This window comes from Rhinoraja longicauda, chromosome 5, assembly GCF_053455715.1.
Source record: "Rhinoraja longicauda isolate Sanriku21f chromosome 5, sRhiLon1.1, whole genome shotgun sequence".
NCBI classification, from domain to species: domain Eukaryota; kingdom Metazoa; phylum Chordata; class Chondrichthyes; order Rajiformes; family Arhynchobatidae; genus Rhinoraja; species Rhinoraja longicauda.
The window spans coordinates 56,475,806-56,503,390 of NC_135957.1; the positions used below are offsets into that span (position 1 = coordinate 56,475,806).

Sequence of the window (27,585 nt, forward strand, 5' to 3'; positions counted from 1 at the left end):
ACCATTCCCTTCAAACTATAAATATGTTAAAAGCATCTTGATGCAACCCCCATTCAAAATGTTGGCATCTGATTCACTACATCTTAGTCTGAGCCAGGGATAGGCATGACATGAATCTCACTAGGGCAATAACCAGTGTGGACAGATGCTGGGCAGACCACTACTTCACCCGGTCCATCACGTCCATTAAGCTGATTCCAAAAGGGAGGTGGCAAAAGGAACTGAGCCGGCAAAACCCAGCAGCGAATGTGAAATGAAAGGTGATATTGCGTTGAGAAATTAAAGATTGATTTAGTAGTATACATCTGGTTTGACTGTTAACTTAAATTCTGTGCTTATTGGAAATCTGATTACAGTGTGACCAGCGGTGTAGGGGAACTATAGAAAAATTCTATTGTTGGGGAGGTTGACAGGATTTTCTATTTATTTTGAAACAGAATGTTGCAACTCGTCCATCAACTAGAATGTTGCAAAACATCCAGCAATTTAGCACATAATGGAACTAGCTGATAGTAAAATGGTAATGCTCTTTTTTTTAGTTTAATTTATTATTGCTACTTGTACGTCGGTACGTGAAAAGCATTTTTGTTGCATATTCTGGTTTTCTGCCATTCATAACCAAGACCAGGAGACTGTAGTGTGCAAACTGTATCAGTGGGATAATTGTAATTATTTTTACAACATAAATCATTGACTCTCAAGCAATCGTTCTAGTGCTAATTTCAACTGAATTTTTGTTTTGGACCATTGGGATCTCTTCTGGGCAGAGATGACCTGACCAGGAGAGACACGAATATCCTGGCTTCCAGTTTTCTACAACTACTTGGCAGGGTTTAAAGTGTATTGGCAGTGGGGTGGAATCCAATACGGTAGGAAGGGAAGTGGGAGGCTGGACGTTGGTACAGAAATCAAAGTCAGCACGTTCACTAGACAGGATAGGCAGGAGCATGGCAGGGAATAAGGAAGGACTATTGGATTCAAATACATCTTTAATAATGCGAGAGGCCTGACAGGAAAGCTGGCTGAACTCAGGGTGTGGATAGGTACATGCGACTGGGGCATTATAGCCACTATGGAAATCTGGCTAAGGGAGAGACAGGACTGGCATCCTGTCTCAGGGTATAGGTGTGATAGCCAAGATAAGTGGAGATGCTTTATTGATGAAGGAGAACATCATGGCAGTCGTCCAGGATGTCATTACTTAAGGATGATCCAGTGATGCTCTATGAGCTAAGATATAAAAAAGGGGATGATTACCTTGATGGAAATGTACTAGAAGCTCCCAAATAGTCAACAGGAATTAGATTAACAAATATGCTGGGTACTTTCAAACAACTGGAATACCAATGGGTCGTCATTGTAGAGGATCGTAATGTTCCCAATATAGAGGTGTCCTGGGAAACAAAGGTGGCTGGGTGAGGAGAGGAGAGGGATCAATTCAAGGGAACTGCTCCATTACCTCGAGCACGCAGGCTGGCCAGACTTTCAATCATGGCGGGAATAATGGCGGCGCCTGCATGTGTAATGTATGTAAAAAGAATTTCACTGTGCAGTTGCATATGTGACAAATAAAGCACTATTGGCACTAGAGTGGGACTGCCACTGTGCCAAGGACTTAGATGGAATAGAATTTGTCAAGTGTGTTCAGGAAAGTTTCCCCAGACAATATATAGAAGGCCCTCCAGCGGAGAGGCAAAAGCTTGACTTACTTTTAGGGATTGGGCAGGGAAAGTGACTAATGGGTCAGTGGGCAAGCCTGTTGGGACCATTGTCTAAGGTCCTATTAGGTTTAAAATGGTTAGGGGTAAGGTCAGGGCTGGTCCACAAGTAGGCAAGGCTAACTTTGAAGACATTATACAGGAGCCTGCAAAAGTTGATTGGAGTAGGTTGTTTGCAGGCAAAATGATGTCCCGAAAGAGGGGTGCTTTTAAGGGTGCAATAGTTACAGCTCAATTTATGCATGTTGCCATTAGAGTGAAGAGGAAGTCTTAAGGAGGAGCCCTATGTCAGGTTAAGGCAGCTGGAATTAAGTGTATTCCTGGAAGAGTACAGGGAATTGAGAAATATACTCAAGAAGGAAATCAATAAGTAAAAAGGGAGCATTTGATAGCTCTGGCAGATAAGATTAAGGAGAATACTTAGAGATTTTATAAGTGTATTTAAGGGAAAAGGGGTAGCTAGAGAGAGACTAGGGCACCATGATCAAACTTGAGAAAGTTAATGGAGATATCTTGATGACAGTCTGTATTACAGTAGAGGAGGTGTTGAATGTCCTAAGACATATAAAGGTAGTTAAATTTCCCGGGTCTGATCAATTATATCCAAGGACACTGGGAAGCTAGAGAAGAAAATGCAGGAGTCCTGTATGCGATATATGAATCATCATTAGACACAGGCGAGACATTGGTTGACTGGAGGCTGGCTAATGTGCCTCTATATAAGAATGGCAGTAAACAAAAAACTTGGGAACTTTAAGCCAATAACCCTAATATCTGTGGTAGGAAAGTTACTGAAGAGAATTCTAAGGGATAAGCTATTCATGCATTTGGAAAGACGGGGTTTAATTAGGGATAGTCAACATGGTTTTGTGTGTGGGAGATCATTTCTCACAAACTTGATTGTGTCTCATGCTTTTTTTAAAGAAATAGCCAAGAAGGTTGATGAGGGCAGGGCCATAGACATAGTCTAAATGGACTTCAACAAGGTCTTTGATAGGGTTCCGCACAGTAAGCTGCTCTGAATGGTTGGATTGCACGAGATCCAGGGAGAGCTAACTAACTGGATACATAATTAGCTTCGGAGAGTGGTGATGGAAGGTTGTTTTTCAGACTGGAGGCCTGTAACTTGTGTGGTGCCTCAGGGATCAGTGCTGGTCTTATAGCTGTCCGTCATCTATATCAACGATTCGGATGAGATTGTACAAAGCCTGATTAGTAAGTTTGTGGATAACACTAAAATAAATGTTTTCGTAGACAGTGAAGATGGTTATCAAGAATTACACCAGAATCTTGATCTGTTAGACAAGTGGGCAGAGGAATGGCAAATGGAGTTTATTATATATATGTGAGGTGTTGTATTTTGGGTAGTCTAATTAGGACAGGACCTTTGCATTGAAAGGTGGGAAAAGGGGGATTGTTATAGAGCAGGGTAGGTCAAAGAATAAAGCTACATGGTTCACTAAAAGTGGTTTTGTAGCTAGATAGGCTGAAGTAGAAGGCTTTTGGCATGTTGGCCATCAATCAGAGAAATAAATAGAGAAGGTGGGATAGACACAAAAAGCTGGAGCAACTCAACAGGACCAGCAGCTTGAGGAATGGGTGATGTTTCGGGTCGAGACCATTCTTCCCAAAGATGCTGCCTGTCCCGTTGAGTTACTCCAGCTTTTTGTGTCTATCTTCAGTTTAAACTAGCATCTGCAGTTCCTTCTTACACAGAGAAGGTGGGATGTTATGTTGCAGTTGTACATGATGGTAATAAGGCTGCACTTGGAGAATTGTGTTCAGTTATAGTCCCTCCACTATAGGAAACATGCCATTAACCTAGAAAGGGTGCAGAGATTTATGAGAATTTTGCAGGACTTGAGGGCCTGAGCTCTGGGAAGAGATTGGGTAGGCATTACTTGAATCCTTGGAGCGCAGGAGGCTGAGAGGTGATCTTATAGAGATGTATAAAATAATGAAGGAAATAGGGTGAATGTACAGAGTCTTTTTCCCAGAGTAGGGGAATCAAGAACTAGAGGACAAAGGTTAAAGGTGATAGGGGAATGATTTAAGGGGTAATAGAGTGGTGGGTATATGGAATGAGCTGCCAGAAGAAGTATTTGATGCAGTTACATTAACAACATTTAAGACATTTGGACAGGAACATAGATAGGAAAGGCTTAGATGGATGTGGACCAAACATAGGTAAATAGGATTTACTTAGATGGGTATCTTGGTCGGCACAGACAGGGTTGGGCTGAAGACCTATTTCCATGGTATAACTCTATGATGGGCAGTGAAGCTGACACAGCGGTTGATCAATTCTTGCCTTCCGAGTCTGAAACTTCGTGTAACTAAGATAAGGTGAAGCCTCTGATATAGGATTATGCAGATAAAATCTGTGGGGATTGGAGATTATAAAATTGAACAGGTAGATTGATTTTTTGTTTTTTGAATAGTGTTGTTTAGATTGATGGATTTGTAATAGAAGTTGCAATTGTATCTACTTCCATACCTTCCTCTAGGAATCTAATCAGATATAAACCAACCTCAGAGTGAAAAGGTTGGTCCTGTGGTCCCTCTTAAGTCTCTCCCCTCTCACCTTATTCCTGTGCCCTAGTTATTGAATCCTCCAACCTGGGGGAAAGACTGTGAACATTCACTTTATCCATACCGATCAAGATATTCTACACCTCAATAAGCCCCTCAGCTTCCTATGCTCCAAAGTCCCAACCTATATGTCACTGTTCCCTACAACTGAAGCCCGCAAACCCAGTGAACAGTGAATGTACACCAGTCCTGGTAAATCTCTGGATCTGTTCCAACTTAAAGACTTCCTTCCTATAACCGGGTAAACAGAATTGCACACAGTACTCCGTATGGTCCCACCAAGCTGTATCATGATGTTCCAAATTTTGTACTTAATACCTCTCAAATGAAATGTGTAAGGGTGCTGGTTATACCGAAGACAGACACAAAAAGCTGAAGTAACTCAGCAGCATCTTTGGAGAATAGGAAGAGGTGACGTTTCGGGTCGAGACTCTTCCTCAGCCATAGAGTCAGGGGAAAGGGGGACAAGAGATATAAACCAATGGAACATATGCAAAAAGCAACAATATTCAATGAAATGTGGAGCCCACAATGGCACATTTTTGACTGTGGAATAAGTGATAATGAGTTATGCCGACAGTCTGCTGTTTGGAAAAATTGGATCTTGATCTCATTCATGAGTGCATTAACTATTTACTCATTTTCTGAAAATGGGCCTTGGGGAAAGTGCTGGTGAGCTGGTGCCTTGACAGATATAAGTTAGCAGGAGTCATGGGAATGTCATTGATAGCAGTTGTGGATCTTAGAGATGCTGTTGGAAATAACTTTGCAAAGTAACTGCAATAATCTTTGCGGATAGACAGACCACATCATGGCTGCAGTATGTACTATTATTGATTGAGTTAATCTTTAGTATATTTTGATTGTGTGGCAAACAAGAAAGTTGCTTTGACCTGGATGGTATCAAGCTGCTCAAGTGCTGTTAGCGCTTAACTCAGCCAGGTAAGTGGAAAATATGCCATTAGATACCTGACTTCTGTTTCGCAGATGGTGGAAAGATATTGAGGAGTCGGCAAGTGAGTCAGTCACAGCATGATAGCCAGCTATCAGATCTCCTCCTTGCAACAGCAATATGTGTGTAGCTGGTCCATTGACATTTCCAATCGTGATACACCCCACCCCAAGGATATTGATGTGGGACGGCTCACGGATCATGTCATGTAAATATATTGATTGGATTATTTGGTATTGGAGATTGTTCTTGCCCGCCACAGTGTGTTGCAAATGTTAATTACCATTTATGAAAGATGTTTGTCTTTATATAGTGTATGTTTGTTTTGGATTCCTTATTACAGTAAAGTATCTATGATATCCAACATTTTGTTACTTTTAGAAATTCGGGCAGGTCATCCATGAGCATTCTGTAATTGACAGAATACAATTCGAGCTTCAAAAACCTGTCCTCATCACTTAATACGTTAAACCCTGATATCATTCTGATGAACCTACAGCATATCTCCTCCAATGCCACTAATCCGTTTTGAAGAGTAGTTATCCAGAGTCATATTCAGATTGACACCCAGCCCAGGCTTTTAATAGTTGAAGCACTATTTTGCTATGCAATCCAGCCCATAGGGGCAAATACTTTTTGGAGTTGGCTACCAGACATGGTGACCTTAATACAAACAGCCACACGTTACATGTTAGCAGGGCCGGGAGATTGCATTCCTAATAAATGATCTGTATCACAAGATTGTGTCATCTGCGCATGCAGCAAGAAACATGAGTGAAAATAAAAATTGTGTTCATTTACTTTCACATAATATCTGGAAGAGCATATTTTATTCTGTATCTCAAATTTTTGGGTAGCGATTTCTAAATTCTGTAAGGGTGAATTTCTGTAACCCAAACAGCCATAACGTGAAGTCACCTGTATATGGAAAAACAATGTCTGATCCATCCCTTTGCAGCCATTGTAGATCACTCTACTCCAGTTGAAATCGCAGCTACCAACCTGCGACCAGACCTTGTCCTCTGGTCCAACTCCTGTCGGCATGTTTTCATCCTTGAGCTGACGGTCCCCTGGGAGGAGGCTGTGGACGAGGCATATGAAAGGAAAAGGCTGAGATATTCCAACCTTGCAGTAGAGGCAGAGGAGCGAGGTTGGAGTGTAGGGGTGCGTCCAGTGGAGGTGGGGTGCAGTGGCTTTGTAGCCAGTTCCACCGCAAGGCTCCTGAGGGAAGTAGGAGTCGGAGGGCAGGCCCAAAGGAGGGCAATCAAAGAACTTGCCAATGCCGCCGAATGGAGCAGTCACTGGCTGTGGCTGAAAAGAAGAGATTCTGTCTGGGCTGCCATGTGACCATCTAGAGGCTCACCAATAGACACACACCCAAGTCTGACCACCCTGCGGTGGGCCTGCCTCGACTGAGGATGTCTTGTGATAAAAGGCCGAAACACCCAGTGACATTGAGGTACACAACTGAAGATGTGTCTGAATGGTCGCAACATGGTCACCCCCAAGAACAACACCAGTCAATTGTAGTGCAAACCTTAGGGTAACATCCAGTCCTACTAATCAATCTGCAACAAAATGTAGTCCGGACAATCCATGGTATTTTTTTGACAGGCAGATGCTACTCATTGTGTTTTAAGGTACAATTTTAATTTGACCTATTGTTATTTCAATTTCTAAATATTAACCTTTGCTAGTCTGTTAATATGCTACATTGCCGATCACATGTTTGCCTACATGTTGAGTTGAAAACGAGTAGCACAAAACATTCTTATTTTCCGTTTCATCAAACACAGTTGTCTGCTTGGATCTGAGGCTGAGATAGCAGTTCCTTGAGGCTGGATTGTAATGATAATCAAATTCTGAGGCTTCCACAGCATTTGCTTCGTTGAGTGGTTTAATGTCTTTGGCAGTAAACATGATTGGGTTTCACTTTATGGCACATACTGACTGGGTGTTGAAGATACCTGGTTTTCTTATGAATTTGATACTTTTCAAACAGATTTTAACTTCAGTGTTGAGATATTCTCTTCAAATGTTACGCACCCGTAGCAAATAGATTTGTCCCCAGCTTTTTGTATATGTCTCAAAATATTGTCACTTAGAAAAAGCTTGCATCACTAAAGCTTATCTATTTTGAAAGTTAATATTTATGAGGGAATGAAAATGCAAAGAAAAAAGCTTTTTAATTGGCATTATAATTAATTTTGGTTCCTTTTGAACATAACACATAAAACAGCATAGGAATAGGCCCTTAGACCCACAATTCTGTGCCAAACATGATGCCAAGATAAACTAACACCCTCCCAACCCTTCTGAATTTGGCGGATAGTTTCCGCTTTCTTATTTCATTTCCGCCATTCCGATTTTGCTTCACATTTTTCCGCAAAACAGTCGGTAATTGCAATTTGTCAATTTGGCCGCTCGAGGTTGCTAGGGGATCCGCAAGAAATCCCCCCGTGCCCTGGAAGTCTCCCCAAAAATGTGGCACCTAGGCTGGGCAAGGCAGCCAATCTCGACCTCATCGGGACTTCCATGGCCTTTCGGTGGGTTGAATTTGCAACCTGCGGCCGGGGCTTTGGAACTCCAGCCCAACCTGCAGCCAGCATATCTATCCCCATAGCCGTCTTCCTTGGCCAGCTGGATAAACCAGCAAAGCTCTGGAACCAAGAGTGCCAGAAAATCAGTGGTGGAACTGTAATGAGTAAATATTAAATTTAAGTGCAAGATTATATAACTATATTAATTAATTAAGACTGGGTTAAAATATAAAACACAGCAGAAAAGTTAATTACCACCTTTTTGGGCTGATTATCAATTAATGTACGAATTTACTTCAACAAGTACTTCCGTATGCTTAGTCGAGTCACATATATCAACTCTTTCTTCATAACTTAGTCATACATTTTATGACCATTGTTCTTTTAACCAATATTCAATTGGGATGTGTAAGGAAAAAGCAAAATAGAAAAAACAAAACAAAACAATTTTTTCTTTGTGTTGCAAAAAGTATCTCTGTTCAATAACCTTTCTATAAATAGCAAAATATACTCATGATAGGCCTGACATTGCACATGCAGTCCAAGAACTACAGACTGTTGGAAATAATAGTCGTTTTTCACACATGAACGCGTTTGTGCATTTGGCGTGCATACTTTTTTTTGCTGAAAAGTTGCATTACGCGCCATATTATAAATTTTGATGTAAAATTCTGAATTTTGGACATCAAAATTTTGAATTTGTAAACTCAAATGTTGGGCGGTCTGAGCTAATGTCTTCTCTTGCATATTATTCACATCTGTCCATTCCCTGCATATCCACATGCCTATCCACCCTCTGTGTAAAGAACTTGCCCCACCTATCTCCTTTAAATTTATCTCTTCATACTTTAAAGTTATGCCCTTATAGTCTTTGACATTTCCACCCTGGGAAATAGCCTCTGACTGTCAACCCTATCTGTGCCTCTCATAATTTTATATAGTTCTATCATGTCTCTGTAACTCCAACATTGCAGGAAAGACAAACCAAGTTTGTCCAACCTCTCCTAATACCCCCTAACCTAGGCAGCATTCTGGTAAACCTCTTCTGCACACTCTACAAAGTCTCCAGATCCTTCCTGTAAGGGGGTGACCAGAACTGCACGCAATACTTTCAATGCGGCCTAACCAAAGTCTTAAAGAACTGTGACTCCTGATTCTTATACTCAGTGCCCAAACCAATGAAGGCGAGCATACCAAACATCGACATTTTCAGGGAGCTATGGTCTTGAACTCAAGATCCCTCTGTACATCAGTGCTGTAAAAGGTCTAGTCATTAACCATTTACCTTCCCTTACATTTGACCTTCCAAAGTGCAACATCTCATATTTGCTCGTATTAAACACCATGTACCATTTCACGGCCCATTCTGTAGATAATCTGTATCCCGCTGTATCCTTTGACATCTTTCCTCACTGTCGCAACCACAACAATTTTGGTGGCGTCTGTAATGTTACTAACTAGCCCATCTACATTTATGTCCAACTCATTTATATAATCACAAACTGTCTTTTATGAGTAAGTCCGTTCTGAATTGATACGATCAAATCACCATGAATCCCATGCATCTTTAGAATCAAGAGTTCAATGGTAATGTACTGACAATGGAACTATGAAATTCTTATTTGAAACAGCATAACAGGCCTGTAAACACTGTACAGAGCAAACATCATTGAACTATGCACACTATACTTAATATGAGGTTATCACAAAATGCTGGAGTAACTCAGCGGGTCAGGCATCATCTCAGGAGAGAAGGAATGAGTGATGTTTCGGGTCGAGACCCTTCTTCAGACTGATGTCAGGGGAGGGGGCGGAACAAAGAAAGGATGTAGTTGGAGACAGGAAGACAGTAGGAGAACTGGGAAGGGGGAGGGAAAGAGAGGGACAGAGGAGCTATCTATAGTTAGAGAAATCAATGTTCATACCACTGGGGCGTAAGCTGCCCAAGCGAAATATGAGATGCTGTTCCTCCAATTAGCGGTGGGCCTCACTATGACAATGGAGAAGGCTCATGCCAGAAAGGTCAGACTGGGAGTGGGAGGGGGAGTTGAAGTGCTGAGCCACCGGGAGAACATGTTGGTTAAGGCGGACTGAGTGATGGTGTTGAGTGAAACAATCACCGAGCCTGCGTTTGGTTTCGCCGACGCAGAGAAGTTGACATCTGGAACAGGGTACAATAGATGAGGTTGGAAGAGGTGCAGGTGAACCTCTGCCTCACCTGGAAAGACTGTTTGGGTCCTTGGATGGAGTCGAGGGGGGAGGTAAAGGGACATGTATTGCATTTCCTGCGGTTGCAGGGGAAAGTACCTGAGGAGGGGGCAGTTTGGGTGGGAAGGGACAAGTGGACCAGAGAGTTACGGAGGGAACGGTCTCTGCGGAAAGCAGAAAGGGGAGGAGATGGGAAGATGTGGCCAGTAGTGGGATCCCGTTGGAGGTGATGGAAATGTTGGAGGATAATTTGTTGTATACGCTGGCTGATGGGGTTGAAGGTGAGGACAGGGGGGACTCTATCCTTGTTACGAATGGGGAGAGGGGGAGCACAGGCGGAGCTGCGGGATATGGAGGAGGCCCTAGTGAGAGCCTCATCTATAATGGAAGAGGGGAAGCCCCGTTTCCTAAAGAATGAGGACATCTCTGATGCCCTGGTGTGAAACATCTCATCCGGGGCGCAGATGCGGCGTAGACGGAGGAATTGAGAGTAGGGGATAGACTTTTTTAACAGGAGACAGGGTGGGAAGAAGTGTAGTCAAGGTAGCAACATACTTTATATGAGCCTCACTACTTTTCCCTCTTTCATCCTCTGGGGTTCTGGACTCCCCCAACATTGGGAACATTTTTCCTGCATCTAGCTTGTCCAGTCCTTTTATAATTTTATACATCTCTATAAGATCCCCTCTCATCCTTCTAAACTCCAGTAAATACAAGCCCAGTCTTTCCAATCTTTCCTCATATGTCAGTCCTGCCATCCGGGTGATTAACCTCATGAACCTATGATGCACTTCCTCAATAGCAAGGATGTCCTTCCACAAATTAGGAGACCAAAACTGCACACAATACTCAAGATGTGATCTCACCAGGGCCCTAAACAACTGCAGAAGGACCTCTTTACTCCTATACTCAAATCCTCTCATAATGAAGGCCAACATGCCATTAGCTTTCTTCACTGCCTGCTGTACCTGCACGCTTACTTTCAATGACTGGTGTACAAGGACACCCAGGTCTCGTTGCACTTCCCCTTTACCTAATCTGACAACAATTTCTTCTCACATCATCCAATAATTTAAAACTTGTTAACGTATAACCCGACCAACATTTTCACGTTTTCATCCATTCTTACTGTATTATGTTTCCCTTTGAAAGCTCCTTTAATGATGGTGGCTCATGACAATTCCGATAGCTTTGAAACAATCTTACCAAGTCCTCTGAAAATTATGAAGTTTGCTGCTGTTCTTTGACTAGCACCACTGGTAGTCTCATGATTTGTTCAAGATAAACTTTCTATATGAGTTTATTTATATCAGGAATAAGAAAAGATTTATAGATCCAAACCTGACTATTTTTATCCACTAATTTGCTTTTTACTTTCTGTCTTAATTAAGGCATTTTTTTATTGTGTAGCTTCATTTTAAATCTTTAAGAGCTGCATGGATAATCACACTTGATGTTACTTGATAATTACACAATCTTGATTAATATAAAAGCAAAGAAATAATAATACACTTCCTAGTTACATTTATAATGTACAAGATAGTCATTGCTAACTAAAATAATCCTAACTGTATTTAATATGTGAGAATATAATTGGCAGGCCTATGGGGAAAGAGGGAAATGGAACTGACAGAATTGCATGACAAAAAGCTGTCACAGATGAAGTTGGTTGATTAAGCTCCTTTTCAACCATGTAAAATTCTATGATATTAGGAGATCATGCAATTCATACCTGCAGTTCCCATCTTTTTTTTGCCGGTTTCTTCAGAGAATGACTATTTTGTCTGTGAACAGACTGTCCCTCTTGATATGCTAAGAATGATTGAGAAAAATTCTGAAAACATCACTAAAATGGAGGGTATCATAACTAAGTCCAATTTTAATCCCCCACCTACCAGAACCCATCAAACTCCTCAATCAAAAGTACAATGCTAGTATGCCAGTACTATGCAAGTAACTTAAAAATGGTCTATTTCTGTATTTTGCCCATGGGCATTTTCATGAAACGTGGGACACCGATGCCAAAATTTGAAATTGCCATTTGGGTCAAATGCCTCCTTTAGGTGAAAAGTACATAAGTTGAAGCTTTCAAAATCGAAATTCTTTTTGCCAATGGCGGCCGTTTGGATTTCCAAGATGCCTGCCAAATTATGCACATAATCTGATAGTATAAAACAATGCATTGACATACAATCTGCTTTTTGTATTGCTGTAAGCCCATTTATCTGATTAATTATCTTTCACATGGTTCAGTATATTTGATTAACACTTCATCAAATCAAAAAAGCAAAAATTTGCTGATTTCATTTATTGATCTAAACAAAACCTTGAATTGATTTACCCAGAATGATGCAACGTCAGTTACCAGAAACATATTTTTAATTCCTTTTTACAGTAATGTTGATATATTTAATGCTGCCTGGTACTCTTGCTCTGTGGCCAAAGCCCTTTCTTTCCAGCCTAAAATTATGTGTAATAAAGATACCCTTAAGTCTTGATGGACTCATTCAAATGTGTAACTTCAGTTACCGTAATGTCAATTACCACAGAGTAACGTCAGTTATTATACATAGCTTTTTATTAAAAGAATTGGCCTCATCCTTTCACTTCATCCTCTCACTGGAGGGCGGCAATTCTCTGTACCACTTTCAAGGGGTACAATTAGTGCCAGCCCTGAAGAAAGCATTGGCAAGAGCCCAAAGAGCTCTCCCAAGCACCACGTCGAAAGGAGGCAATAATACACACATTGTATGAATCTCATCTGACAAAAGATGATGAGTTACCAGTACAGTCCTCCATTGCCCTCCACAAGGTCTGCATTGTCTGACGACACGATCAAGCTCATTGAGAATTTTTATGAGCGATGATGTCAGCAGACAAGCTCGAGGAAGAAAAGATGTTATAACTGTGAGAAATGAAGATGTAACCAAAGAAAAGAAGCAGATCAGGCACCTGACATCATCAATCAGGGAGACCTATGGTCTGTTCAAAGAAGAATATCCTGATGCCAGAGTTGGAAAGACCAAGTTTACTCGGTTGTGCCCACAACATGTGTTGCTGAGCAAAAAGTTGCCGCATAACTTGTGCCTTTGTCTTTATCACGAAAATTTCTCAATGGCAATAAATGCCTTGAACAAAGTTGATGTTTCTGTTTCCATGTACAATCATCAGTTTGTAGACACCATATTCTGTACTGGATCCAAAACCTGTAAGCTCAATGAGTGTGAACAATGCAAAGATGGTAACGGATTCAAAACTTGGTACCCCATGAAGGATGCTGTCATGACACGTTGGTGTGTATGGAGAGCTGATGACCATGGTAGGCTCAACAAATGTAAAGAAGAAGGCACATCTCATGAACTACATCAGTACATCACTGATCTCGTTCCACGTTTCTTAGAGCATAGCTATGTTCAAAGATGCCAATCACAGGTCTGGAAAGAGATGAAAGACCTAACAACATCTCCAATGTATGATCCGCTGCATGTCCTCATTCAGGTAGATTTTGCAGAGAATTATACGTGCGTACAGCAAGATGAAATACAAAGCTTCCATTGGCGACAGACCCAGGTCAGCATATTTACGTTAGCAGCATGGCAGGTGCCATCATTTCTGACAACTTGGTACACACAAAGGAGACAATTGTACCTTACATTGATTGACAAGGCGCTTGAAGATCTTCCTGCTGAAGTGAGTCGAGTGTCTTTTTGGTCTGATGGTCCATCATCACAATTTAAAAACCGCTTCATCGCTGCAGCATTAGTAGCACTTGCAGTAAAGCATGGCAAGAAGCTTGACTGGCATTTCTTTGCTACAAGCCACGGATAGGGCTTGATTGATGGAATTGGTGGAAGTGTCAAGGGTCTTCACAAATGCACTGAAAATCACTGGTATGTCAACGGTCCACTACATTGCTGTGACTGATGAAAAGGCATCAGTCACTTCATCAGCCACTGTGGACAGGCAGCAGCCAGCTCCACTAGCCTAAGTGGACAGGCAGCAACCAACTCCACTGGTCAGGATAGACAGGTGGGAACCAGATCCACTAGCCAGGGTGGACAGGCAGCTACCAGTTGCACTAGCCGGGGTGGAAAAGCAGGAACCAGCTCCACTAGCTGGGGTGGAAAGGCAGCAACCAGCACCACTAGCCAGGGGGTGGACGGGAAGCAACCAGGTCTATCAGCATCGATGTGTATTCATCAACACGGGAATCAGATTTTAAAGATGGTGACTGGGTGGAGGTGGAGTATGATGGTATATTCTATCCTGGGGAAGTGAGAAAGGTTGTGGGATCAGAGTATCAAGTGTCTGTCATGGTACCAACTGGCAAGTTTTGGAAATGGCCCCAAAATGAAGATATTATCTTCTCCCACCGAGACAAAATCATGAGAAAACTTCCAGCACCAACAGTAGTCAACGCACGTGAAGACTTCTCTTTTAATAGCTCAACGTAAAACTATTACAGCTGGGCAAACATAACAAGAGATGTTCTTCATTTGAAAGGTGCATTAAGTATCCCTGGAGTACTTGTTAAGAATTCAAGACAGTAAATTCATGAATGTCAATCTGTAACAGACATTTTATGTTTTAACATTGTTAAATACTATGGTTGTTTTTGCATGTTTTTATCTTCTTACACACACAATTAAGTTCTAAGAAAACTGTATGGCAAAAGGCAATGTAGTGTCAGTTACATAATGTCCGTTAAAGACATGTTCACATTAAAGTGGTAAAAACTTAAAATTAAAGTGGCTAAATGTCTTCTTATCTTGCACACCCAATAATACTGCCACATAAAACTCATCATTCCAACATTTCAGGGACATGAGATATCAGAAAATGATTCTGCACTTAGTTTTTTTGTGTCCTTTCTGCGTAATGTCAGTCACCATTTGTCAGTCACCGTTTGTACTCACAGCTAGAGAAGAAATATGGTTATGGTGAAAAACCTACCAATGATTCCTTCAATATAAATAACTCTTATAACCATACTGAAGAGATACCCCAATCATTCTTAATTACTTAGCTACAATAGAATTAAGAAGGAAAAATGTGTGCATTTGTAACGTCAGTTACCGTGAAAATGCTCTCATGCATTGACATTATCAAATGTGTGGTGCTCTTTCTGACTGAGAAGATGTATCAAAAAATCATAATTGACAACCTTCACTTTTACGCTGAGTAAAACAAATACATCTTGAAATAAGGTAGGATAATTTGTGTGAAATTAAGGGTTCCCACAATGTATCTCTCATTTTCATTAATGCTCTAGCATTGATTTTAATAAAATGCTTTTTGCAGACAGGCAGCACTAACAAGTATTGCAAGTATACCCTGTATGCACTCAATGCAGGTTGTGGGTAGGCCCATTGAACTGTTTATTTAGAAATATATCTTTTAGAAATTCTTTTGACAAATATATAAAGGGATATCCTCTTTTCATCCTTCAAGGCTGAGGTTGAAAGGTGAATTTTAAATCTTTGTGAATTGTATTTTTTATTTAGATGTAAATAATCAACAGCTCAATGCCTTTAGGATGTTGCTGTAGGAGTTTCTCATGCATCATCTTTAGCGCAATTTATTTCAGCTGCTTCACTGAGTAGTCACACATTATGACATTCAATGGCAGCAGTATCATCACTGTCAGTGGCATTGATGTAAAATTAAAGTTCAGTTATATATATGTTACGGGTGCTCGACCATACCAGATTGAATACTCTGTTTAAAGCGATCTCCATGACTATATCTATTTATCATTTTACCATCCATTGCCTTCACCACATAGTTACGATGCCATGGCATATTTGACAGCATCTTGCAAATCAGCCTCCAGCATCTTCTGCTTTGAATGTATGCCAACGTCAATGGACCGCTAGGTCTTGCAAGTGCTGGTACTGGCAGTAGAAAAGAAATTGTCCCTGTGGAGACACAAGAGTTTGCAGATACTGGAATCTGAAGCTGTTTTTTTGCTTCAAATGGCTTCTCTGTGCTCAAATCCCCATACATTGTACTTTGCTCTCATGGCTTGGAAAAAAAATACTTGCCTGATACTCTGGCCTTCTCTTTGTATTTGGAACTTGCCTCATGATTGCTGACTGACTAAGAAGGACAGCACCCCAGGGCATGGAACTCTCTAAAACCTGTGAGCGCTGAGAGAATAATTGAGGGGGAAAAATCACGTAATGAAAGTGTGAGGGACATGGTTATAAGAAGTAGAAGAAAAAAAGCCAGAGTAGTACAGAGAGAACAATGTAAACTAAAGAGGGGAGTTCTTAATGAAGATAGACACAGAAAAGCTGGACTAACTCAGCGGGTCAGGCAGCATTTCTGGAGCAAAGGTATTGGTGATGTTTCGGGTCGAGACCCTTCTTTAGACTGAGAGCCTGGGGAAAGGGAAACGAGAAGTATAGATGACAATATAGAGGGATATGGAACAAATGAATGAAAGATATGCAAAAAGCAACGATGATCAAGGAAAAGTAGCGCCCACAAGAGTTCATTGTTGGCTATGGGGTAGGTGATGACGAGTTATACAGACAGTGAAACTCAACAGAATGACAGTGAAACTAGTTTGATTTCTAGGGTGGGGGAGGGACAGAGTGGGCCGGGAGGCAGGTTGCTACACAACCTCCGTTAGGCGGCGCCCGGGCCTCAAGGCCTACACTGTCCCGACATACACTGTCCGGAACAGGTAGGCACAGATTTTAACCAGCATCTGCAGTTTTCTTCCTACAGCATCCGGGCCTACAGCGCCCCCGGGCCTAATAAGGGACAAGGGCGGTCCCGTACAGGACAAGCCAATTTAGCCCAAAATGCGGGATGTCCCGGCTAATACGGGACAGTTGGCAACCCTATAGGTGACCCTTTTTTCCCCTTTTGAATTCAACCTGAATCAGGCCAACCTGGGTAAAGCTCAAAGTTCAGAAAGCAGTAAATTGATCTGGGCATTGATATTTCCAGAGATCATAACCATGTAATATATGACCTGAAGGTTGTGTCAAGCAGTGGTCTGACTGCATGATTTATTTTTTATTTTAGATTATTGTCAATTTAGCTGTGTAGCATTAAAGACTTGTTTTGTATCACTTCCATCTCAGTCTGTTTTTATATGTTCACGCAGAGTACTGCTAATTCTTCACAACATGCTATGACATAGACCTTGGTCAATTTTAATGTGAAAGTCACAAAAATAATTTACACAGCAGCTGGCTGACTTTGCAATAATTGTAATAACACTAATTGATAGGCCACACCAGAGACCACTTAAGAGATGCACCTTAAGTAGTCTAGCCAATGATTGCATATTTCTTTCATAATGAGATTAGAGAAGTCATGTTTAGATTTTATGGCAGTACTGTAGGTTCAGTCATTTTTATTGATAAGGCACTCACAATATAGATTGTTTATAATCATGAATGATATGAGTTTTGAGAGGGGAGGAGGTACGGGTGAGTCTAAATGAGGTTGCAAATTTACAGCTGAGGCAAGCTTCTTTAAGTTATTTATAAAGGGCAATCAAGAGCTGTAGTATTCTTATACAAAACATATTGCATTGAATAATATTCTGACGACTAAGACAACAAATCCTTTTTTCTCAAGAAATACTGTCTAAACCATGAACTTTATAAATGTATGTAATCATTTTTTTTGCAGGTGATTTATGCTTTAAACACTAAAAATGATGAACACGAGGCTGCTATCCAGGCACTCAAGGAGGCCCATGAGGAGGATATTCAACAAATCTTTGATGAAACAAAAGAGAAAATTCTTTACTATAAGGAGAAAATTAACGAGGAAGTAGAATTCCGAAAGAAAATTCAGTTGTTGGAAGAATCTCTGGAACAACATGAGCAGATGAAAAAACAAGCACTTGCAGCATTTGATGCCTATAAGCAGCAGGTTGAAGATACACATCTTGTTTTAGAGACTCAACAAATGCAAGGTGTTGTGATTATGTCCAGGAATATTCAAGAAATTAAGGATAGTTTTGAAGATAAACTACAAGAATTTATGCGGTTAGAGTCCCAATTTGATCTGGATAAACAAGAAACTCTGGAAGAATTGCGTGCAGCTCATAAGCTAGAACTTCAGAATCTCTTAAAGTCTTCTCAGAGTCAGAAGGAAACTTCAGATAAACAACAGGAGAAATTGCAGCAAATGCTTAGAACTGAACTGATATCTGTAAAGAACAAAACTGAAGCACTTGCACTTGAGAAACAAAAAATAGTGGATGAATTTGAAGTTAAATTGAGCAAAACCCGGGCCTTTTATGAACATGAAATTGAAGCTATTAAAAAATCTCAACAGGTTTCAGAAAGTGTGCAATGTAAGCAGAGGGAGTCTCAGTTAAAAATGGAGTTTCATGTCCAAGAGACTGCTTTGAGAACAGCACTTGAGAAGCTGCAGGCAGAATTGCAGATCTCTCAGGAGGATGGCAATCAGCTGAGGAATAAATATGAACAGCTTCATGAAGCATTAAACAAAGCAGAAAGTCATGTCCAGGTAAGAACTACAGATTTTTTTTAAATGACAACAAAGTTAATTATAACACGTTTTATCAGAAATATTTTTTTTATTGAAGATTAAGCTCATTCGTCTGATCAATGAAATATTTTCTGTGCTAAAACTAGTAGTTCTGTCATTACTGTTAATTCAGATTCAAGGCAGATTCTTGTCTTCTGTAAATATTGGGAGGTATTTTTAACAGGTTTTCAAATATATTAAAAAATGGTAAGATTTCTGCACTTAGAAATAACTAGCTGCTGAAGACCCATTGGGTCCAAACCTCTCCTGCATTGGCCTAGCAGCCTCCCCTTCCCCACTTCCCACTCTCCCCTTCCCCCCACTCACCCACTCCATCCCCCCTCAACCCCCCCTTATCCCCCTTCCTCCCCTCCCCCCCACCCTTCACCCACTCCCCCACTCCATCCCCCCTCAACACCCTTTGTCCCCCCTCCCCCCCTCACCTACCCACCCACTCCATCCCCCCTCAACCCCCCCTTATCCCCCGCGGTTCCTCTCTTCATTGGGGAACGGGAACCTCCCTCTCCGCCTCCTTCCGGTCCCACCTCTTCTGCTCCACTCCCCCACCACTCCTTAGCCGCTGCTCCCGTCATTCGTGCGGGTCCCGTCCCCTCCCCTCCTTCCGGTCCCGCCTCTTCTGCTCTCCTCACCTCCTCTCATTGACCGCCACTCCTGCTACTTGGGCGGGTCCCACCCCCCCTCCGAGCTCCCATTGGTCAGATCCCACCCCGCCCTCGACCCTCGACCCTCATTGGCCGGGCGGCTGTTGGGTTCCCATTGTGACGTCGAACATGGAGGTATTACAGCGCAGGCGCGGCTGACGGGCAGGGAAAGTGGAAAAGTGATTTATTTAATAAAAATGTCATGTTTTCTTTCAGATGCTTCAAGAACAGCTGAAAGAGGACCAACAGAAAGATAATGATACCCTTATAAATCAAAAACAGTTAGAAAATGAACTGGTTGTTTGTAAAGACCTTATTCAACAACAATCTACAGAATTGCAACTGAAATCAAGTAGGTTTATCTGATGACGTTGATACTTTATAATGATGATACTCTATTGTCACTTTTACTGGGGTCCCTAGGTACAGAGAAATTCCTTGCTTTTGCATACGAAGTTCACAAGTCACGATAAATATGCCAACAAAGGTACAAAAAGTACTCATCCTTCTTCGTTCCCCCCCCCAAACTAAGTCTCACTTAGTTCTCAGCGGTCTCCCGGTCCGGTCCGTCTATCTTTAGTTTCACCCCATTTGTTAAATGTTCACATAATCACTAATATGTATCACTGTTTGAGTGATACAATTTAAAATAGAAGCATTTTGATACTTAATTTAACATGAAGTCAAAATTAAGAATATTGAAATCAGCTCATAGTTTTACAAATGACAATCGACTTAACAGTTGCTTCACTTCTAACTTTATTGCCATTGACCTCTGTAAAATATTTACTGTCTCTGCTATTTGTCTACATATCTCCTGTTGACAGTAGGTCTGTAATGCACCCCCAGTAACGTAACAACACCCTTTTTGTTCATAATCTCTAAAAAGAAATGGCCTTATTTGAGAAGCTGTCTTGGATATGCACCCTCAATGCTGAAGTAATATTCCTTGACTAACATTACAATACCACCTCCACTTTTATATCCTCACTGTCTTGGCTGAAAATTCTGTATCCCAGTATATTGAGTTGCTAGTCTTGCCATGTGTAGGTGATGGTAACAATATTATAGTCCTATATATTAATTCAACCTTTCAGTTCTTCTACCTTACAAGGTAAACTCTTTGCATTAACATAGATGCAATTTGGATTTGAATTTCCTTTATGGGTATTTATCCTTCAAGTTTGCAAACTGTATTTACTAATTTGTTCTCCTCCAGGTAACTGCAGCTCTTCATGCGGATATCTAGTCTGATTTCCTTTCCCTTGCCAACTCAGTTTAAACTATCCTCAATAGCACCAGAAAATAGCACTCACTGAGATGTTGGCCCTCTTCTGATTTACGTTCATATGATCCTTCTACAGATTCCACCTTCCCCAGAAACCACCCCCATTGATTCAGGAAACTTAATCTCATCTATCATTTTTTCAGCCATGCATTCATCTAACCTACATCTCTTTTCCTATACCCACTAGCTCATTGCATTGGAAGCAATCTAGAGATTACAATCTTTGCTCTTTAAACATCTACCTACTCCCTAAACGTATTGTTGGATCTTATCCCTTCTTCCTATATAGATGGTACCAATATGTATTGACACCACTGGCTGTTCACCCTCCCCCTTCAAAATGTCCTGCATCCACTCCAAGCCACCCTTGACCCTAGCACCAGGGAAGCCTCAATCCTTCCTCCAGTCTCATTTGCGATCACAAGACATCTATCTGCCCCCCCCCCCCCCCGAACAATAGAGCTCCCTAATTGGGCTTCCAGTCTTATTTCTTCCCATGTGTGCAGCAAAGTGTTCTTTGGAGCCACCAACAACAGTGTTGCTGCTATTTTTCCCCGGGAAGCCATCCCCCATCACCGTACTTAATATGGTATGCCTGTTTGAGAGGGAAATGACTACAGGTGACTTCTGCTCCACCTGCTTGCCATTACTGCCCTTCCTGGTGGTCGCACATTTCCTCACTTTCTGTGCCTGAGGCATGACCAACTCACTAAATGGCAAATGGTTTGCATTGCGAGCAATTTATTTAGTAACAGAGTTTCAAACTACATAAACCATCTATTTCCATGCATGATTATTGCTGATGAATGCAACGGCAGAAAAGAGGGCACGCAGTAAGGAGCGCAGCAACTTCAACAAACCAGAGACCACACACAAATGTGACCTTTGCGACAGAGACTGTCACTCCCGCATTGGTCTCTTCAGCCACAAGTGACGCTGCTCTAGCCGAGGTGTGGAGCAAGCAGCCAACTAGGATGCATCACCCATGGTCAACCATGACCGAGGGGGCCTAAGAAGTATTGCTGATCCCTTCTCTTCTTCAGCTGATTTGCAGCAAAAACACAAAAAATGTGGACCTTCACTGTCCTTCAATTTGTGAAAACTATTAGTATGTATATAATTAGTCCATCGCCAGTACGCATATTAATTTTATTTTCCTCCTCTTTCACTTTTACTTCAGCTTTATAATTATAGAGCAGTACAGCATACAAAAATGGCTATTTAGGCCACTGCTTCTTTGCTAACAATCAAGCCTATTAATCCCACTTACCTGCACTAATGTCATATCCCTCTATGCCCTACATATTCAAGTACTTGGCAAGACGCTTCTTCAAAGTTGTAAATCTGAATCTTGCGATTTCTGACATCATCACCAACTCATTCCAGGTAACAGCTACTCTTTGTATTTAAAAAAATTGTCCTCACATCTTTAAAAATTCTTCCTGTCACTTTAAACCCATGCCCTAGAATTTTAGATACCTTTACACTAAGAAATAGATTATTGGCTATTATCCTATCTTTGCATCTCATAATTTTATATACCTTTATCATGCCACTTCTCTGCTGCCTATGCTCCAGGGAATATAGACCCAGGCTATCCAATCTCTCTGTATAACTCAACCCTTCCAATCGAGGGTAACCTTCTCGTTAATCTTTTCTGCACCTCTGACGTTCAATTGTGTCTCTTCTGTAGCTTGGTGATCAGAACTGCCACCATACTATACTCCACATGATACTCCAAATGTGGCCCAACTGACGTGTGTATACAACAGTAAAACAGTAAAAAATGATAAATGAGATTAAGTTTCCTGAATCATTGGGGTGGTTTCTGGGGAAGGTGGAATCTGTAGAAGGATCATATGTCCCATACTCAAAGTCTCAGCTGATTGTGTATAAGAACTCATATGCTTTCCTCACCACCCTATCTACCTTTGTTTCAGGAAATTATGTGCTTTACCCCAAGGTTTCACTGTTCAACAACACTTAGAGTCATACAGGGTGGAAGCAGGTCCTTTGGCCCAACTTGCCCACACCAACCAACATGTTCCATCTACACTAGTCCCAACGGCCTGCGTTGGCCTATATCCCTCCAAACCTGTTATCCAATCTATGTACTTGCCTAATTGTTTCTTAAATGTTGCAATAGTCCCTGCCTCAACTACCTCCTCTGGTACAAAAAGCTGGAGTAACTCTGCAGGACAGGAAGCATCTGGAGAGAAGGAATGGGTGTCATATCATATATATACAGCCGGAAACAGGCCTTTTCGGCCCTCCAAGTCCGTGCCGCCCAGCTATCCCCATACATTAACACTATCCTACACCCACTAGGGACAATTTTTTTAATTTTTTTTATTTTTACATTTACCCAGCCAATTAACCTACATACCTGTACGTCTTTGGAGTGTGGGAGGAAACCGAAGATCTCGGAGAAAACCCACGCAGGTCACGGGGAGAACGTACAAACTCCTTACAGTGCAGCACCCGTAGTCAGGATCGAACCTGAGTCTCCGGCGCTGCATTCGCTGTAAAGCAGCAACTCTACCGCTGCGCTATCGTGCCACTATCGTGTCGTTTTGGTTCGGGACCCTTCTTCAGACTGGTTCAAGGGAAACAGAAGATATAAACTATGATGGGGAGAGATAAGGAACAATGAATGAAAGATATGCATAAAAGTAACAATGATAAAGGAAACAGGCTGTTTGTAGGGTGAAAATGAGAAGCTACTGCGAATTGGGTGGGGGAGGGATAGAGAGAGAGGGAATGCCGGGGCTACCTGAAGTGAGAGAAATCAATATTCATACCACTGAGCTGAAAACTGCGGGAAGAAGTGTAGTCGAGAATGTTGTGGGACTTGTGATAGATGACTCCGGCAACTATCTCGACTACACTTCTTCCCACTTCTTCTTGCAGCTCTGAAGACTCTATTCCCTACTCCCAATTCCTCCTCCGACGCCGCATCTGCACCCAAGATGAGGTTTCCATACTAGAACATCGGAGATGTCCTCATTCTTTAGGGAACTGGGGTTCCCCTCTCCCATCATAGATGAGGCCCTCACTCATGTCTCCTCAATAACCTGCAGTTCCGCCCTTGCTCCCCCTCCCCCTAGACACAACTGAGATAGAGTCCCCCTAGTCCTTACCTTCCACCCCATCAGCCGTCGCATGCAACACATAATCCTACAAAATTTCCACCACCTACAACGGGATCCCACCACTAGCCTCATTTTCCCATCTCTTTTCCGCCTTCCGCAGAGACTGTTCCCTCCGCAACTCCCTGGTTAACTCAGCCCTTCCCACCCAAACCACCCCCTCCATGGGTACCTTCTTCTGCAACCACAGAAGATGCAACACCTGTCGCTATACCTCCTCCCTCGACTCTGTCCAGGGACCCCGACAATCCTTTCAGGTTAGGCAGAGGTTCAGTTGCACCTCCTCCAACCTCATCTACTGTATCCGTTGTTCAAGATGTGGACTCTTATACATTGGCGGGACCAAACGCAGACTGCAGACGCATACCTAACCAGTCTGAATGAGGGTCTTGACCCGAAATGTCACCCATTCCTTCTCTCCAGAAATGCTGCCTGTCCCGCAGAGTTACTCCAGGTTTTTGTGTCTATCTTCGATTTAAACCAGCATCTGCAGTTCCTTCTTACACATACCTCATCTGGCAGCTCGTTCCATGCACCCACCACCCTTAAAAGTTACCCTTCAGATTCCTATTAAATCTTTCCCCCTTCACCATAAACCTGTGTCCTCTGGTTTTCGATTCCTCGACTCTGGGCAAGAGACTCTGTGCATCTGCCCAATCTATTCCTCATGATTTTATACACTTCTATAAGATCACCCCTCATCCTCCTGCACTCCAAGGAATAGAGTCCCAACCTGCTCAGACCCTCCAGTCCTGGCAACATGCTCATAAATCCTCTCTGTATCATTTCCAACATCTTTCCTGTAACATGGTGCCCAGAACTGAACACAATACTCTAAATATGACCTCATCAATGTCTTATGTAACTACAACATATGCCTCCTAAATATGTCACCCTCCCCTCATCTGTCCTCTTGGTCACTTATAGAGTCATAGATTCATACTGCGTGAAATACAGGCTCTTTGGCCTAACTTGCCCACATGTCCCACCTATAGAAGTCCCAACTGCACGGCCCACCAGATCCGCGCTGACCAGCGATCCCCGCACATTAACACAATCCTATACCCTCTAGGGACAATTTTTACATTTAACAAGCCAATACCTGTACGTCTTTGAAGTGTGGGAGGAAACCGAAGATCCCGGCGAAAACCCACGCAGGTCACGGGGAGAACGTACAAACTCCATACAGACAGCACCCGTAGTCGGGATCGAACCCGGGTCTCCGGCGTTGCATTCGCTGTAAGGCAGCAACTCTACCGCTGCACCAATATATCTAATTATACCTCGGGACTTTTTCCTACATTAATGTTGCCAATATGTATTGCAGTGGTTTTGGCACGGAGGCCATTTTTTTGTTCTACGTTTTTTTGTTGAGACTGTACATTTAATTTAAGGGACAAGTAGTAGAAACAAAGAACTGCGAGTTAATGCACAAAAGGACACAATGTACTCAAGTAACTCAGCAAGTCAGGCAGCATCTCTGGAGTGAGGGAGGAGGAGAACTTCTTCAAAGTGGGCATACCTTGAGGGGATTTTTGCAGTGGAACATTCAAAATTTAGAAAAAAAACTGCAGATGCTGGTTACTACACAAAGGACACAAAGTGCCGGAGTAAGAGAAGAGGAGAACTTCTTCAAAGTAGGCATGAAGTCTGAAGAAAAGTCTTGACCCGAAACGTCAACTATCCATGTTCTCCAGAGATGCTGCTCAGTAACTCTTGCACTTTGTGTCCTTCTGTGTAATTAAGAAATATATTTGTACAGCATTATTTTGACCTCTTGTTGTCTCAAATTACTTTACAAGCACTTTGTATTCATAATAAAATATAGCAATCAATTTGCCACACATAGAAAGATAATAGTAAAAATTAAACCGTGTTCATCTTATTAGTTGAGAAACAGCTACTGGTCAAAACTACTGAAAAATCGTTCTTGTATCATAGAATTGATAGCTTGCAGCTCTGAAGGTTGGTGATGCTTTGATTTAACGATTTGTTCACAACTACAGCATGTTTTGAAACAAGTCTTCAATCAGTCAAAATCTTTTAACTCAGATGGCAGTGCGACCACTAGTCCAAGGACAGAATTGTATGATAATAGTTATGATATTGGAGAGATTATAAATACTCAAGGAGCAATTATAAAAATGCATTGTGCTGTATGTAGGTCATATTGGAACACTTCAAGCCACTCAAATGACCCAAGAAGCTACAATCCAAGAACTGGAGTCGCAGCACTGCAGATTAAAGGAGAAATTATCCCACCTTGAAGAGGAAAGGAATATCTTGCAAAATGGCAAGCAGACCTTGGATGAACAACAGAGACAACAAGTAATGGCCATTGAAAAGGTTGTATTTTATTTTATTTTTTGAGATGTTTAATTCTAACATGAAAGAAATGTTGCTAGTTTGGAAATAAATGGAAGCAGTGCAAAACACAAAGCTTAAATTGATTGATACTGCTGCTTAATACTTGGAAAGTTGAATTTCTATTCCTAAGAAAATAGTTTCCCTTTGTCATTTTGCATTGCTAACAAAGCAAAATGTATTTCATATTAATCATAAGAAGACTGTTGAGCCATTATAATCTATATTTTCCAATATCATTTAAAATAAATCTTCACTTCCTGCCCCAAAATGGTGAGTTTGATATGTATCCATGGACATTCTATAGATATCTCTTAAATGAAATTATTGACAATTTGACAAATCCTCTCCCTTGTAAACCAAAGACTATGTCACTAAATTGATCTATGACCTTGGGTGCAAATTATATTCTTCTTGCTGCTATGTGCAGCTAGCACATGGTGAAATCCCAATGATACAGTTAAATTTTTTAATGAAGTTATAAATGTCAAGCTGATTCTGTGAAAAGAAAAGGAAATCCAAAGGGAAAATTCCACATGAAATGCAAAAGAAAGGTCTTCAACACTATACAAATTTAGAATAGTAACGTTCGATAATAGCTGGTTACTCCAGGATTTTGTATCTATTTTCAGTGTAAACCAGCATCTGCAGTTCCTTCCTATACAGTATTTGCATCTGTTGGAATGTTGTCTCAAGCTTTTCAATTAGTAACAATGTGGGAAATGTGTCACAGATCAGTTATTAAGATGTTGAGGCAAATGTTCAATTTGGAAATACTTTGAGCAGTTTGAAACTCAAAAGATATCCAATTATTATGCTGCTTGCAAAATCTTCCCAATTACCTGGCAGGATTGGCTCACCTTTACCAGTATCCTCTCCGTGGCCAATATTCCCTGCCTTAAGACTTTGAATTAGTCCTGTCCAGTGGATGGGCCATATCATCTGCATGTCAGTTAGAGACCAGAAACTTTGAACAAACAGTGTATTCCAAGACCTGTTCCAGTAAGAGATTTCCAGGAGGACAAAGAAAATGATTCAGTATATGTTTAAGGTCATCTTGAAAAATTGTAACATTCTCAGTGACTTATATGAATCATGACCCATGTCACTCAAAATGGAGAAGGAACATCTAGTATCCGAGTACCTTCATGATGGGATAAAATGATAATATACACAAACATCTGAAAGAATGGGCAACTTTCCACCCACCTGCTCCTCCAGGCAATGCAGTCTGCAGATCCTGCATAGCCACATTACCCTAACAGTAGAATGGAAGCAATCACCCTCAAGCTTCAGAGACTGCCTAAGAAGAGAATACACTTCCAGTTTTTGTTCTGAATATCCAAGCAGATGAAGCAAGCAATCTGAGTTAAAGATTTTTTGGGGGCAAATATAAAAAATGGGAAAAATACATGTTAGAGCTGTTGGATTGACAGTAAATAACTTGGTTGGATGAGAAGAGCTTGATTGTTAAGAAAAAATAATAAGGAAAATAGTAGTTAACTGAAAAATGTATAAACACAAAATTAATGCAAACTTGCTTTATACAATCTAATCAGAAATAAAGTGAAGATGTCAAAGATTGGAAT

At 41.4% G+C, this 27,585-nt stretch overlaps 1 protein-coding gene across 7 annotated transcripts in view; it reads left to right on the plus strand.

Annotated features, from left to right (window-relative positions):
- Positions 1–27,585, plus strand: part of fam184ab (family with sequence similarity 184 member Ab) — a 99,477-nt gene that overhangs the window by 18,076 nt on the left and 53,816 nt on the right. For all 7 annotated transcript variants that reach the window (XM_078399599.1, XM_078399601.1, XM_078399602.1 and 4 more), the window contains exons 2-4: positions 17,664–18,512; positions 19,412–19,547; positions 25,797–25,978. In XM_078399599.1, coding sequence (XP_078255725.1) covers positions 17,664–18,512; positions 19,412–19,547; positions 25,797–25,978 — 1,167 coding nt within the window. The remainder of the gene's footprint in view (positions 1–17,663; positions 18,513–19,411; positions 19,548–25,796; positions 25,979–27,585) is intronic.